Source organism: Aulonocara sp. 'chitande type north' Nkhata Bay, linkage group LG11 (assembly GCF_057382095.1).
Source record: "Aulonocara sp. 'chitande type north' Nkhata Bay isolate Kocher_YH1m ecotype deep benthic linkage group LG11, A_spYH_male_GT1.1, whole genome shotgun sequence".
In the NCBI taxonomy this organism is placed as follows: Eukaryota; Metazoa; Chordata; class Actinopteri; order Cichliformes; family Cichlidae; genus Aulonocara; species Aulonocara sp. 'chitande type north' Nkhata Bay.
The window spans coordinates 40088365-40102389 of record NC_141354.1 but is presented as its reverse complement, the minus strand read 5'-3'; the positions used below and the strand labels follow the sequence as shown (position 1 = coordinate 40102389).

At 42.0% G+C, this 14025-nt stretch overlaps 2 protein-coding genes across 4 annotated transcripts in view; one reads left to right on the top strand and one right to left on the bottom strand.

Moving 5' to 3' along the window:
- Positions 1-5586, top strand: part of gon4lb (gon-4 like b) — a 28269-nt gene extending 22683 nt beyond the window's left edge. For both annotated transcript variants that reach the window (XM_086312754.1, XM_086312752.1), the window contains exons 24-30: positions 3436-3579; positions 3656-3964; positions 4279-4377; positions 4455-4581; positions 4663-5014; positions 5106-5208; positions 5292-5586. In XM_086312754.1, the coding sequence (XP_086168880.1) occupies positions 3436-3579; positions 3656-3964; positions 4279-4377; positions 4455-4581; positions 4663-5014; positions 5106-5208; positions 5292-5408 (1251 nt within the window). In that variant the 3' untranslated portion in view covers positions 5409-5586. The remainder of the gene's footprint in view (positions 1-3435; positions 3580-3655; positions 3965-4278; positions 4378-4454; positions 4582-4662; positions 5015-5105; positions 5209-5291) is intronic.
- Positions 5587-8736: 3150 nt separating this feature from the next.
- On the bottom strand, positions 8737-13435 carry LOC147319891 (uncharacterized). Of its 2 annotated transcripts, XM_086312750.1 has the most exons (4): positions 13157-13435; positions 11893-12138; positions 11603-11694; positions 8737-11518 (listed from the first exon to the last, which is right to left on the bottom strand). In XM_086312750.1, the coding sequence occupies exons 1-3, from the start codon at positions 13242-13244 to the stop codon at positions 11639-11641; spliced, it is 390 nt and encodes a 129-aa protein (XP_086168876.1). In that variant the 5' UTR covers positions 13245-13435; the 3' UTR covers positions 8737-11518; positions 11603-11638. The 2 variants fall into 2 exon arrangements, with proteins under 2 accessions (XP_086168876.1, XP_086168877.1); XM_086312751.1 differs by lacking the exon at positions 11603-11694 and having other exon boundaries at positions 13157-13406.
- Between the last annotated feature and the right edge of the window lie 590 nt (positions 13436-14025).

Genomic DNA, 14025 nt, shown 5'->3' with positions numbered 1-14025 from the left:
TCTCTTGTTTGTTTATCGCTCACTTTGCGCCGAAAGAGGAAACCAGCGGATGTCGCGCTAAACAACAGCAGCACGTTTAAGCTGTTGTTAGAATTTATTTAATATTAATTTCTAGTATCAGCTGATGTTTGCTGGAGCCACAGCTGTAAAGCTGCTGGTCATGATGTCGGTTTGGTTATCTGGTGAGAGGGAAACATGAAGATGAAACCAGGAGATGTCCTTACTGGATCATCAGAGCTGTGATGGAGAAACAGGTTTACCTTTTAGGTGACATGAATGAGTTGAAGGGAAGTTATGAACTGTTTCTGAGAGACAAATAACACCAGGATCCTTTTCTAAGCAGCTGACAGCTGGTAACTGTGCAGGTGCGGATCTAGCAAAGTGTTGCCAGGGGTCCATGTAGGGCATTAAAAGGGAGAGGGGGGGCACAAAGAAATACTTTTCTTTCTTATTCTCATTTAAAATGTCTCGCTTTTAAAAAATAATTATCTGAATCTTACAACAAACGATTGATAGATCGATGCATATATACCATCAAAACAGTGTACATCACTGTCACAACAGTGTTTATTTTCATTCAAAGGCTTTATGATTTTTCCTATAATGGTGGGCCGGTCTCTAGTCAAAATGCCCGGGACGATTTATTTGTCCCAGTCCAGCCCTGTATGCAGCTAATCTGCAGTCTGGTGTTACCTACATTAGGGCTGCTCGATTATGGCAAAAATGATAATCACGATTATTTTCACTGAAATTGAGATCACAATTATTTGACGATATTTATTTAACCCTTTAAGACCTACCATAGAACCAAGTCCGCCAGAGCTTTTTTTTTTTTTTTTACATGCTGTAGTGCCATTTGTGGGAGCATTTCAAGTTGCTATACATCAATACAACTGTTATAGCCCATATTTTAATAATATGTATGCATTAAGTCCATAGTAACAACATTAATTGCAAACAAGTGCAATAAACTACAAAAAAATTGAAAATAGTTTTTGTTTTTTTACATATATTTCTACTTTGAGAAATTTAAGAGGTTTATCCCTCAAAACTTTAAATACAAAAAAAGTTGCAAAAAATAGTTTACAACAACAGGAAATTTATTTTGAGTGTCTTCATAGTTTTATTTTGGAGATACAGCAATTTTTATATACTGCAGGAAAAACAAAAAAACAATCCTATGCTGCAAATTTGCAAAGAAAACAGCAGGTGCATCAAAATAAACTATTTCCAGCAGTGCAATATGAGTCCTAAGCATCCCAGCAACTATTCAGAAAAGTCAAACATGACTTATAAAAACACTAGTATAGGCTTTTAAGGCCTACAAGTAAAAAACTAGATTTTCTGCGAAAATGACATCACTTCTGGTTTCGGGCAGGAAATGCGATAGTTCCTGTTGACGTCTTTTTCAAAGTGGGAAGTGTTAAGAACAGCTGATGGATCGGCAAAGCGTGTTTCTGGAATATTATGTTTTTGTTGCTGCAAGTGCTTTTTATGCAATTTTTGCAAAGCTTTATGTGGAAGGAAACCATGACCGAGGACAAGCTGATGGCATAAGATGCAAGTACAACTCCTCCGGTTTCATATGCAAAACAAATTATTGCGCTAGCTTACATGGTTCAGGTTCTACAGGGATTTAAAAATGGTTAGGCAAAACGGAGCGTGCTGCTCTGACCGGCTTTAAAGGGTTAACAATAACAATGTGTTGAATAATGACTTTAAAAAATAATATAAAATAGTGTGCAAATACTGATAACAGTGCAAATGTTTGCAATATAAGAAATAAATGAAAAATGTAAACATCTATGTTTAGTGAACTTTGCAGTGTTGCTCTGTGGTGCAGCTACTACATCCTAGCAAAGTTTACACACTGTCTACTTGATCCACGTCTGACTCCGCGAACCCATAATGTTTCCACACCACTGAAGTTTTGTTTTTTTTACCTCTCTTTTCAACCAACAGCAGTCACTCTCCTCTCCAAATAACTTCTGCTTAGCTTTCCGAGCTTCCCTCGGGTCCTCTTAATTGTTGTGACGCGTGTTCGAAATGGAGAGCGGTGCACTCGATTTACCACACGGAGCAGCGCGAGAGTAAAGTACGAGGGAGGTGCTAATAATCGGCTCAGTCATTTTTAATGATCGTTGAAAGCCCAGATCGTAATCGTGATTAAAATTCGATTAATTGAGCAGCCCTAACCTACATCTTCCAATTCAGAAGGCAGAATTTCTGAGTTCTGAGTACAATCGAAAGCACCACGACTGCAGTTTTTGTGTTGGATGTAAAAGGCGCACATGACGCTGTGACGTAGGCTAGAATCATGGCAGTAGTCAATGACGGTCCAGGCGTGGGATTTCTCTCGTGGAAATATGCACATTATCTTTCCCTTTCTATTGGTAGGTGGCACAGTGCACTTGTGGCAAGTACGCAAGCTAGAAGACTGGCAAAGTTATGGAAGCAACACATTAACAAGAAAATTCTGAGTAAAATCAAAGTTACTTTCCCTAGTAACTAGTTACTTTGAAAGTAACGAGTAACTTGAAGTAACTGAGTTACTTTTGAGAGAAGTAACTAGTAATGTAACTAAGTTACTATTTTAAAGTAACTTACCCAACACTGGTGTTTTTACAAATCTCTAATCCCTAAAGCTCCGACTAAAGTTAAAGTCAGCCTCAGCCAATCACAGAGCCCCTCATGTGAGAACCTGTTAGGAGGCTGAAGAGTTTCCTAATGAGAGGAGAGAACAGCTGAAGGATGACGCTCCTTTTATCTCCATGTTCACAAAGGGCAGAGTTTCTTTAGAGTATCATTGATCACAGGGCTTAAATCTGGGACTCTCCACATTTGACTCTTAGAACTGAAGAAGCTTCTCGGATGAGAGGTGAAATGTCTTCAAGCAACTTAAAGAAGTCCAGACGCTTTTCTTTCCAAGCTCCTTAGACAAGAATCATCAATCGTTTTCTTTTTTTAAGGTGCGCCGATTGATTTAGCTCATACAGCGAAGCATTCCACCTTAAGAGTTGCCGTAGCTGCCAGCAGGACAGTGAATGTCTGTAGAGGCTGACGCAACTGCTTCCTCTGTACAGGCCGCCATGCTCGAGCATGTTTGGACTGCGCCCATCTGTTCGGGCGAGCTGGGGCATGAGTGCACGCACTCAGTCTGCCATCGTGCAGTTACAGATGGCGTTCCAGCATCAGAACAAAGCACTATGGATTCTTAAACAGGAAGTAAAAAAACTGCATGTCAGCGGTGTGCTGCAGAACTCGAGCGGCGCAGTTTGAATAAACAAACGTCCCCGTGCCTCATTTCATGTGCTCCGTGCAAGTATCCATATCACTGCAGCTTTTTAGCTCAGTAACAACGAGTTCACGTCATGCCTCCGTCCATTCGCAGGTCACAAGAATTTAACGGTGTTTTCACTCTTCATGCTTCTGCAGTTCGACGAGCAGCAGGCGTTTGAGCGCAGCCGCCGTTTCCTTCGACAGCTGGAGATCAGCTTTGGAGACAATCCGTCGCATTACCAGAAGATCATCAAAGCTCTGCAGATAGGCCAGGACCTCAGTCCCACCAGCGTCCACGAGGTACGAGGTCTTTGAACCAGATTAACCAGACAGGTGGAACTAACCTGTGCTAATCTCAGCTGTTTCATGTTTTCAGCTCAAAGCTCAGATGTCTATGCTGCTCAAAGGCCACACCCATTTACAAGCTGAATTCTGGGTGTTTTTTGACGAGCTCCGCCCACCTCCAGCGCATCCTGGACAGTTTGAAGAAACCCATTGGCCAGAAGATGGAGGCGGCGGGTTGGAAGGTGGAGAGGGCGTCAGCCAAAATTCAGGAGGCGGGGCCAGTGGCGGGTTTGAGGAGGTGACGTTGCCAGAACTAGAAGAGGAAGAGGAGGGACATAAGATCCAACCAATGACAAACCGGCGTCAGAGAAGGAAGATGGACTCTCACAGAAACTACAAGGTCTGAAGGGGGTCAGATTATTTCCTGTCTCTGCTCCTTTTTATCAATCTTTTAGGGGAGAGCTGTACTCCAGGTCGTTTGTAGAAAAACACAATCCACAGCGTTCCAAAGTCAGATTCCACGTCTGTTTTTTTGGAAATCTGGATCCGTTATGACTCCAGATCTTTTGGAAGTCGGGATCCAGGATTGTTTGCTTATTTCTGCTGACGTCCTGTCACAATGAGCAGCTGTGTTTTCAGCCCTGTGATTGGTCAGATTTACATTGTTACTGTTTTCAACCCTGTGATTGGACAGATTTACACTATTCTTTGCAGGGCTGTGATTGGTCCGATAAAGACTGGGTCTGCCCTTGTCGTGATTCAAAGATCCAGAAACACAAGAGGAAAGGATGCACCCGCTGCCATGGCAATAAGGTATGTCTGTATGTTTCACCAGGGGTGAAACGCGTAGAAAGAATTACACCTGAATTACCTGTTCATCTCTCCTTTAGACCTCAGGGGGCGTGTCCAGGGCCATGAAGAGTCTGGACCCACTCTACTCTCAGATAAGTGCTACCCATGATGAACCAGCTAACAAAGACCTGGACCTGAAGGGGGGCGACGACAGTCCCCTGCCAGGTATGTCACACGATCCTCTGTTGGTCCTTTAGCAGACAGGTGCGTGTTTGCTTTAAATAACTTTATTGTTTGTGTTGACAGATCGGTGTGATGCACCATGGGAAGGCTCGTTTCCACTGGCTGATACAAAAGAGGAGGAAGAGGAGGGCGAGGAAGAAGAGGAGGAGAGGAAAAAGGAACAGAGCCCAGCAGCAAAGAGGAGCAGGAGAGAGGAGACACTGCAACCGCCACCTGTGACCCTCTCCATCACCTCTACCTGCACCTCCACGATCTCTACTTCCTCCTCTGTAGCTTCGCCCTCCACTACAGCTTCCTCCACGTCTGCAGCCTTCTGCACTCCTCCTCGGTTAGCTCCTCTTCCTCCTGACCTCCCTGTCTGTGCCAAAAACATTTCTCTGACTGCGAGCGGGGAGAAAGTGATCCTGTGGACAAGGTACTTTCTTTCACCTCGACGAAGGAAAGGTGATTAGGAAAAGGAGTTAGGAGGCACCTATGGAAGGCCTGACTGTTTGTTTATTTTTCAGAGAAGCAGACCGGGTCATCTTGAAGACATGTCAGCAAGAAGGAGCCAATCAGAACACATTTCAGGCCATTTCCAGCCTGCTCGGCAACAAGACTCCCAGCGAGGTGATTGGCTGTTCAGTGTTCTTCCAGCATGATTGGTCGGTTTGTCAACTGCTCACTTTATTAACTTCTTGTCGTGTCTTCAGGTGTCCCGCAGGTTTCGGGATTTGATGCATTTGTTTCGGACAGCAGCACGTCAGACCAGCTCAGAGGATGAAGCCCCACCCATTGAGACAGAAGCAGCCAATGAAACGGAAGACTGATATTAACCAGTCAGAAGATCTTATCCAATGAAAAAGCAACGCGTCTTTTATTAAAAATAAAAGAAAGCAAACACTGATGTGTTTACTGTCCATAAAAAATCTGTAAATATTAACGTTCAGAAGATTTAATATTATGTTGTCTTTTTGTTTTTTAAGTCAATAAAGAAGTTTTCCATGATTTCATGTTCTCTGGTGTTGCTGACACATCAAACGGATTATTGTAGAAAATATTTTACTGCAAAAGTGCCAAACTAAGTGGAAGATGTTACACCGGAGTTAGTGTGATTGATCCCAAACTCCTCTGAATAAAGCCGCTGAGCCTTTCATCAGGAAGTACAGGTGTGAGCTGCACTCTGCTGTTCAACTTAGAACAGCAGAGTCCACGTTCATTCTCTTATCCTGATTATCCTAATAAGGATAAGTGAACATGTAAACATTAACACCTGTAGGTGTGATCTAAGAAAACACCAGCAGATATAAACATGCTACAAAACAACAGAAACAGAAAAAAAATGTTTGTGGGGACACAATAACTTGAAGGACCAGATGGCTTTTAAAGCTGTACTTTGTGATGCACACTGATTGACGTTAACGTTACAGAGAGATTAAGACTTAATCAATAATTAATGATACCAACTTATCCACAAACAGAACAATCTGAAATATGGACACAGGCTGGGAATGCTGCGTGGAGGATACGAAACTCCGGTGCATATCACTTTTACACTCAAACATCTGGACCAGTTACACTAATGTTAATATTAGTCTGGTTACTTTGCTGCCTAATCTGGCTTTGTTGGTGATGTCGAGCAAAAAGGAGCTTAACCCTAACCCTTGATTTATCTCCTTAGGCTGTTTGCCCGACCAACGACCTGCGACCTGGAAAAGTGGAAGAAAATGGATGGATGGGATACAACACAAAATACCCGGTATTGAATAGCTTTATTGTTCACACAAAAGCAGAGGAAAAACGCCAAACATTCAGTTTTATAGAGCCATCACATTGTCATCAATAGTTCAGTAATCAATAAGATGACCGTACATTAGAATCAGACCTAAGGACAAAAGTTTAAACGAGTTGGGATTCATCAAGCAGAATCAGCATACTAAAAAAGTAAGATTTCCTTAGGGATCAGCATACTTTTTTAGTATGCTGATCCCTAAGGAAATTATTAAATCTGCACCACAGAAATCACCTTTTTATTTTATCACCTCACAAAATGTTAAAATCAGATAAATCGATCATTTTATTGACCAGAAATCAGCCACCGGGAACTTCATGTTTTCAAACTGGAAGTTAAATAATCTTAGAAAAATCAAAAGCTCGGTCACATTCTGAGGAAAGATGTTATGGGATGGGAAAGTCAGAACTTCTTACGGGAAATTTTTTATGGGAAAGTCAGAACTTTGTGGGAAAAAATTTATTGTCAGCAGGTCAAAGGTCACATCGTCCTCTGACATGTTGCAAGTTTCTTGCCTGGACTGCACAAATAAAATTTTTATCATTAGAGAAAAAATTACCAATAATCATCCCACAGATGTAATATTATCTACAGCTACTCTTAGTACCATTGATATTAAGTTAGACTCTTTTTCTCCAATTGATCTTTCTGAGTTAACTTCAATAATTACTTCCTCCAAACCATCAACGTGTCTTTTAGACCCCATTCCTACAAAACTGCTCAAAGAAGTCCTGCCATTAATTAATTCTTCGATCTTAAATATGATCAACCTATCTCTAATAATCGGCTATGTACCACAGGCCTTCAAGCTGGCTGTAGTTAAACCTTTACTCAAAAAGCCATCTCTAGACCCAGCAGTCTTAGCTAATTATAGGCCAATCTCCAACCTTCCTTTCATATCAAAAATCCTTGAAAGAGTAGCTGTCAAACAGCTAACAGATCATCTGCAGAGGAATGGTTTATTTGAAGAGTTTCAGTCAGGTTTCAGAGCTCAGCACAGCACAGAAACAGCTTTAGTGAAGGTTACAAATGATCTTCTTATGGCCTCTGACAGTGGACTCATCTCTGTGCTTGTCCTGCTAGACCTCAGTGCAGCGTTCGATACTGTTGATCATAATATCCTATTAGAGCGATTAGAACATGCTGTAGGTATTACAAGTACTGCGCTGCAGTGGTTTGTATCATATCTATCTAATAGACTCCAATTCGTGCATGTAAATGGAGAGTCCTCTTCACACACTGAGGTTAATTATGGAGTTCCACAGGGTTCAGTGCTAGGACCAATTCTGTTTACATTATACATGCTTCCCTTAGGCAGTATCATTAGAAGACATAGCATACATTTTCACTGCTATGCAGATGACACCCAGCTCTATCTGTCCATGAAGCCAGATAACACACACCAATTAGTTAAACTGCAGGAATGTCTTAAAGACATAAAGACCTGGATGGCCGCTAACTTTCTGCTTCTTAATTCAGATAAAACTGAGGTTATTGTACTCGGCCCTGAAAATCTTAGAAATATGGTATCTAATCAGATTCTTACTCTGGATGGCATTACCTTGGCCTCCAGTAACGCGGTGAGGAACCTTGGAGTAATTTTTGACCAGGACATGTCCTTCAACGCACATATTAAACAAATATGTAAGACTGCTTTCTTCCATTTGCGCAACATCTCTAAAATTAGAAATATCCTGTCTCAGAGTGACGCTGAAAAACTAGTTCATGCATTTATTACTTCCAGGCTGGACTACTGTAATTCATTATTATCAGGATGTCCAAAAAACTCACTGAAAAGCCTTCAGCTAATCCAAAATGCTGCAGCAAGAGTCCTGACAGGAACTAGAAAGAGAGAGCATATTTCTCCTGTTTTGGCTTCCCTTCATTGGCTTCCTGTTAAATCCAGAATTGAATTCAAAATCCTGCTCCTCACATACAAGGTCTTAAATAATCAGGCCCCATCTTATCTTAATGACCTTGTAGTACCATATCACCCTATTAGAGCACTCCGCTCTCGCTCTGCAGGCCTACTTGTTGTTCCTAGAGTATTTAAAAGTAGAATGGGAGGGAGAGCCTTCAGTTTTCAGGCCCCCCTTCTGTGGAACCAGCTTCCAGTTTGGATTCGGGAGACAGACACTATCTCTACTTTTAAGATTAGGCTTAAAACTTTCCTTTTTTCTAAAGCATATAGTTAGGGCTGGACCAGGTGACCCTGAATCCTCCCTTTGTTATGCTGCAATAGACGTAGGCTGCCGGGGGATTCCCATGATGCATTGAGTTTTTCCTTCCAGTCACCTTTCTCACTCACTATGTATTAATAGACCTCTCTGCATTGAATCATATCTGTTATTAATCTCTGTCTCTCTTCCACAGCATGTCTTTATCCTGTCTTCCTTCTCTCACCCCAACCGGTCGCAGCAGATGGCCCCGCCCCTCCCTGAGCCTGGTTCTGCCGGAGGTTTCTTCCTGTTAAAAGGGAGTTTTTCCTTCCCACTGTCGCCAAAGTGCTTGCTCATAGGGGGTCATATGATTGTTGGGTTTTTCTCTGTATCTATGAAGCGCCTTGAGGCGACTTTTGTTGTGATTTGGCGCTATATAAATAAAATTGAATTGAATTGAATTGAATTCATGTGCTTCTTACACAAAAGCTTTCCTTTTGAATGCCATGCCCTGGTGCCAATACTCTGTCACAGGGACAGCAGAACCTTTTATACTGATGTCTGAGTGCGGCTTTACCTGCAGCAGATGAGTGACACTTCTTGTACACAAAACAAAACCTGATTCAGGTTTCAGGTTCTTTGTAAAACAGACAAACGATTAATGGAGGTGTTTCTGTTGCAGTAAAAAGATTAAAGCCTTTAACATTTTCCTCTCTTTCTGTAGTACGACCTAAACCTTCCTAAACCTAAACAAGCCCTAAAAGCATTTAAAGAGAATCCAGTCAGACCTGCTACTTTATTTACTGATGATACTAATCATAACTGATTCAATCAGGCCCCATCTTATCTTTTTTTTTTGTATACTTTCCCCTGTATGTCTGTGAAGGTTCTCAGTCATCCAGGTTATCGTAGTCTAAGGAGCTTGGAAAGAAAAGCGTCTGGACTTCTTTAAGTTGCTTTAAGACATTTCACCTCTCATCCAACAAGCTTTTTCAGTTCTAAGGGTCAAGTAGTGGAGAGTCCCAGATTTAAGCCCTGTGGGAGTAATCTGCCAAGAGGGACAATGGACCCCCTAATAAACCTCTACCTAATCACACAACCCAAGGTGTGAAAACGGGTGTGGGTCACAATCAGCCAGGGTTTCGGGTGACCTCATTGTGAAACCTAGATGTGAGTGGGCGTTAAGGTGTCTGGGAAGGATCTCAAAACTGGATTTTCCCTGTAGGGAAATTACTCTCTGCATTTAACCGATTCACTCAGTGAAGCAGTGTGCAGCCAATCCAGCACCCAGGAAGCAATGTGTAGGAACGGTACCTTGCTCAGGGATACCGCAGGTAGCCTTCGGTGGATTTGAACCCTCAACCTTCTGATCATGGGGTGAACGCTCCCTAATGACCGTAAAGTACCATATCACCCTATTAGAGCACTTCGCTCTCGCTCTGCAGGCCTACTTGTTGTTCCTAGAGTATTTAAAAGTAGAATGGGAGGCAGAGCCTTCAGTTTTCAGGCCCCTCTTCTGTGGAACCAGCTTCCAGTTTGGATTCAGGAGACAGACACTATCTCTACTTTCAAGATTAGGCTTCAAACTTTCCTTTTTGCTAAAGCATATAGTTAGGGCTGGACCAGGTGACCCTGAATCCTCCCTTAGTTATGCTGCAATAGACGTAGGCTGCCGGGGGATTCCCATGATGCATTGAGTTTTTCCTTTCCAGTCACCTTTCTCACTCACTATGTGTTAACAGACCTCTCTACATTGAATCATATCTGTTATTAATCTCTGTCTCTCTTCCACAGCATGTCTTTATCCTGTCTTCCTTCTCGCACCCCAACCAATCAATGGCCCCGCCCCTCCCTGATCCTGCCGGAGGTTTCTTCCTGTTAAAAGGGAGTTTTTCTTTCCCACTGTCGTCAAAGTGTTTGCTCATAGGGGGTCATATGCTTGTTGGGGTTATCAATGTTAAATTATTGTATGGTCTAACTTACAATACAAAGCATCTTGAGGCGACTGGTCCAGTATCATATCAAGTATTTGAACCTTTGCTTCCAGGTTCTGCTGTGGCCAATAGCCTCAAGGACTCTGAGCTTCACATCTCCTCACGTGAACGTTTCTTCAATGTTCTCCTTGTGAGCTGAGGGTTGTTGTCTCTGCTGCACGATTCAATCCACAGGCAGATGTCCTGCTTCTCAGTCAAAATCCATCATTCCATCAGTGATGGTGAGCTGTTCTGGTCTGTATGCACTGAAGCAGTCCCAAACCATGACCCCACCATAGATGCTTTTGGACTGTGGGAACATTTTCGTAGCTGTGGTCACTCCATGCTGCAGGAAGTACAAACTGCCAAAGTTCTTGGAACCTGTTTTTGGTTCTTAGCTGCTAATTCAGGACTTTTACTCTCTGAGTGACAAAGTGCATGCTGATTGATGCAACAAATGAAAAATATAAAAGTAGGGAAGCTTCTGGGAACCCTTACAGCCCAATGACCACCAACAAGTCTCTTTCTGAAATCCTCACTTCTCATCTGGTCATGAGTCACAACATGTTGTGGAAATCAGACTCAGATAGATAGTTCTTTAAATACTGTACAATATAAAGCACCTTAAAGCGCCTTGAGGCTATTGCTGTTGTGATTTGGCGCTATATAAATAAAACTGAATTGAATTGAATATAAACAGCTCAACTGAAAACACCTGACTCTGATTTTACCTTTATTAATCATCATAAGAGGTTCACATATTTCTTCATAGAAATGTTACTTTACCTGTTATTGTCATCTAATATATCTGTTACTGGTCTAAATCCATTTTTAAACTAGATTCTCTTTAAACATTTTTAGAATTCTGACAGTGTTTTAGGTCATGATCGTGCAACAGGCTTCTTTCTTCCCCCAGGTGTAGGTGATGTGGGCGGTGCAGCAGTTCCTGACAGAAAGGGGGTGGGGTCAACCCTGTGCTCTCTCTCCGGTTTCTGGGTCTACGTCATCATCGAGCTCTGAAACAGGAAGAAGCAACAAAACAAAAATCAGAGAGATTTCAACTAGTGGCAAGCCTTTGAGCTCCTGGGTGAAGCAGTTACCTCTGCGGTCACGGCTTCCCACTCAGTCAGTGTACGTTATGGTCCATTTGTGATGTTAACATCAGTGAGGTCTGGGTAAAATTCATGCGTCACTGGAAAAAAATTAATCCACTAAATGAGCTAACTGGGCTCCTTTAGCTTAGCATGTGTCTCCAAGGAAATCATAAATATAAATAATAAAGAGAAAAAGACAGAAACTAACCGATTCCTTTCAAAGGTCTAAAAATCTGGTTTTGAACTCCTCAGTTCAGCTTCTGCAGGCTCAAACTAAAAGCACAGGCAGTCCTCACCCATATGGTTGTCTGCTTTGCCCTCTGCGTCCTGCTGCTGGTTCTGGTGACTCTGGTGGTTCTGATGGTTCTCTGCGGCACACAAATCTTCCTCCATGTGAGTGTCTGCGTCTGATTGGTCAGGAGGAGAGAAACTCTGACACCTGGCCAAATGTGGGAACATCTGAAGCATTGGCTGCTTGGTGGAGGAAAATCTGACATCATTCCAAGGTAGATCAATAGGAGACGAATCTGCTGCTGATATGTCTGTTCCACAGGAAACAGGAGGCGATAAAGAGTCAGCAACCTCTGGGACAGACTGATTTCTTTCTCTGTTCTGACCAAAATCACGACTGGAAATAGAAATGGAATCAGTTCAATTCAGCCAAATCGCAACAAGAGTCACCTCGAGGTGCTTTATGCCCTTTGTAACAACTCTTTTTAGACTGCTCAAAGAAGTCCTGTCATTAATTAATGCTTCAATCTTAAATATGATCAACCTGTCTCTAATAATCGGCTATGTACCACAGGCCTTCAAGCTGGCTGTAGTTAAACCTTTACTTAAAAAGCATCTCTAGACCCAGCAGTCTTAGCTAATTATAGGCCAATCTCCAACCTTCCTTTATATCAAACTTTCTTGAAAGAGTAAAAAGGTAAATGGCCTGCATTTGTATAGCACTTTACTCAGTCCCTAAGGACCCCAAAGCGCTTTACACTACATTCAGTCATTCACCCATTCACACACTGGCAATGGCAAGCTACATTGCCATTGCCAGTAGTTGTCAAACAGCTAACAGATCATCTGCAGAGGAATGGCTTATTTGAAGAGTTTCAGTCAGGTTTCAGAGCTCAGCACAGCACAGAAACTGCTTTAGTGAAGGTTACAAATGATGGCCTCTGACAGTGGACTGTAACCGAACCACAACTGTGGCTGGACCTAAGAAAATAGACCAGAAGAAGAACTGGAGTTAAAACCAGAACTGAAAGCTAAGACAGTGGTTGTCACGCAGGTGTACACAGTTATTTTGATCAAGTTCGAATCTGTTTTGAAGGTCAGCAGCTTTAATTTAGACCTGTTATGGCGTTTCTACTCAGGTGAAGTATATCACACTTCTCACCTGTCCAGGTGAGCCCTGCCTCTCCCCCAGAGTAGCCCTGCAGCCTCTGATGACCTCATCAGGGTTAAACACGTTAATGACGTTAAAACACACCTATTGTTAAAGTTTATTGAAAGCTGATTACAAAAGCAGTTTCACTGAGCTTTATTTAAACAGAGATTACTGACCGTACGTGCGTCTGCAGAGCTTCCTGAACGGACAGCGCTCTCTGAAGCGCAGCAGGCAGGACCGCCTCCTCACAGGTACGGACTCCATGAAGAAAACTTCTCTGTTTGGCGTTTTCAGTGGCAGGATGTGGTGTAAATGAGCCGATCTTGCAGGAACAAATGGCAGTGCTGCTCTCGGAAGTTCCTTCAGTCCGTGACAATAAAAAAAAATGCAGTCTACCTGCAAAAGCCTCACACACCTGAGCCTTCAAAATAAAAGCTTCCCTGTAGACAGAATGGCGAAGACAGAAAATTGCTTCCTGTCAACCGTAAATGATCTCGTGATTATTGATCACTGCGATTGATCTCATTAGTTTGTGTCACCGGAAACTGTGTTTATATATAATGACGCATACTGTTTCCGATGCCTCAGAGCAACAAACATTTCAACCCTTTATCCTCCTGTGTCATTTCTGCTTATCAAATTATAAATACTGATAAAGAGGGACAAAAATTATCGACTCTTGATACTTCACGATATTTTTAAGATTCTTATTTATCCAAAATGAAAAACATTATCCTTTTATTGTGAAGTCAGGGTGTGAGTACTTCCTGTGCTCAGATTTCATATGACAGTTTGACCAGTTTAACTAGAAAAATCAGCTTCACAGCAGCAGATGATTAATCATCAACACTGACAGGCTGCAGTGTGCAAAAAAAAAAAAAAAACCTTTGTAAATAAATATAAATTAAAATCTAAATATCTAATTGTAACATAAATAATAATCAGTTTCTTATTTTATTCCCTAAATCACATATTTTGTCATGTCCTTTGAAAAAAAAAAAAAAAGGTTTGTTGTACCAACATTATTCTGAAACACTGCAGACAG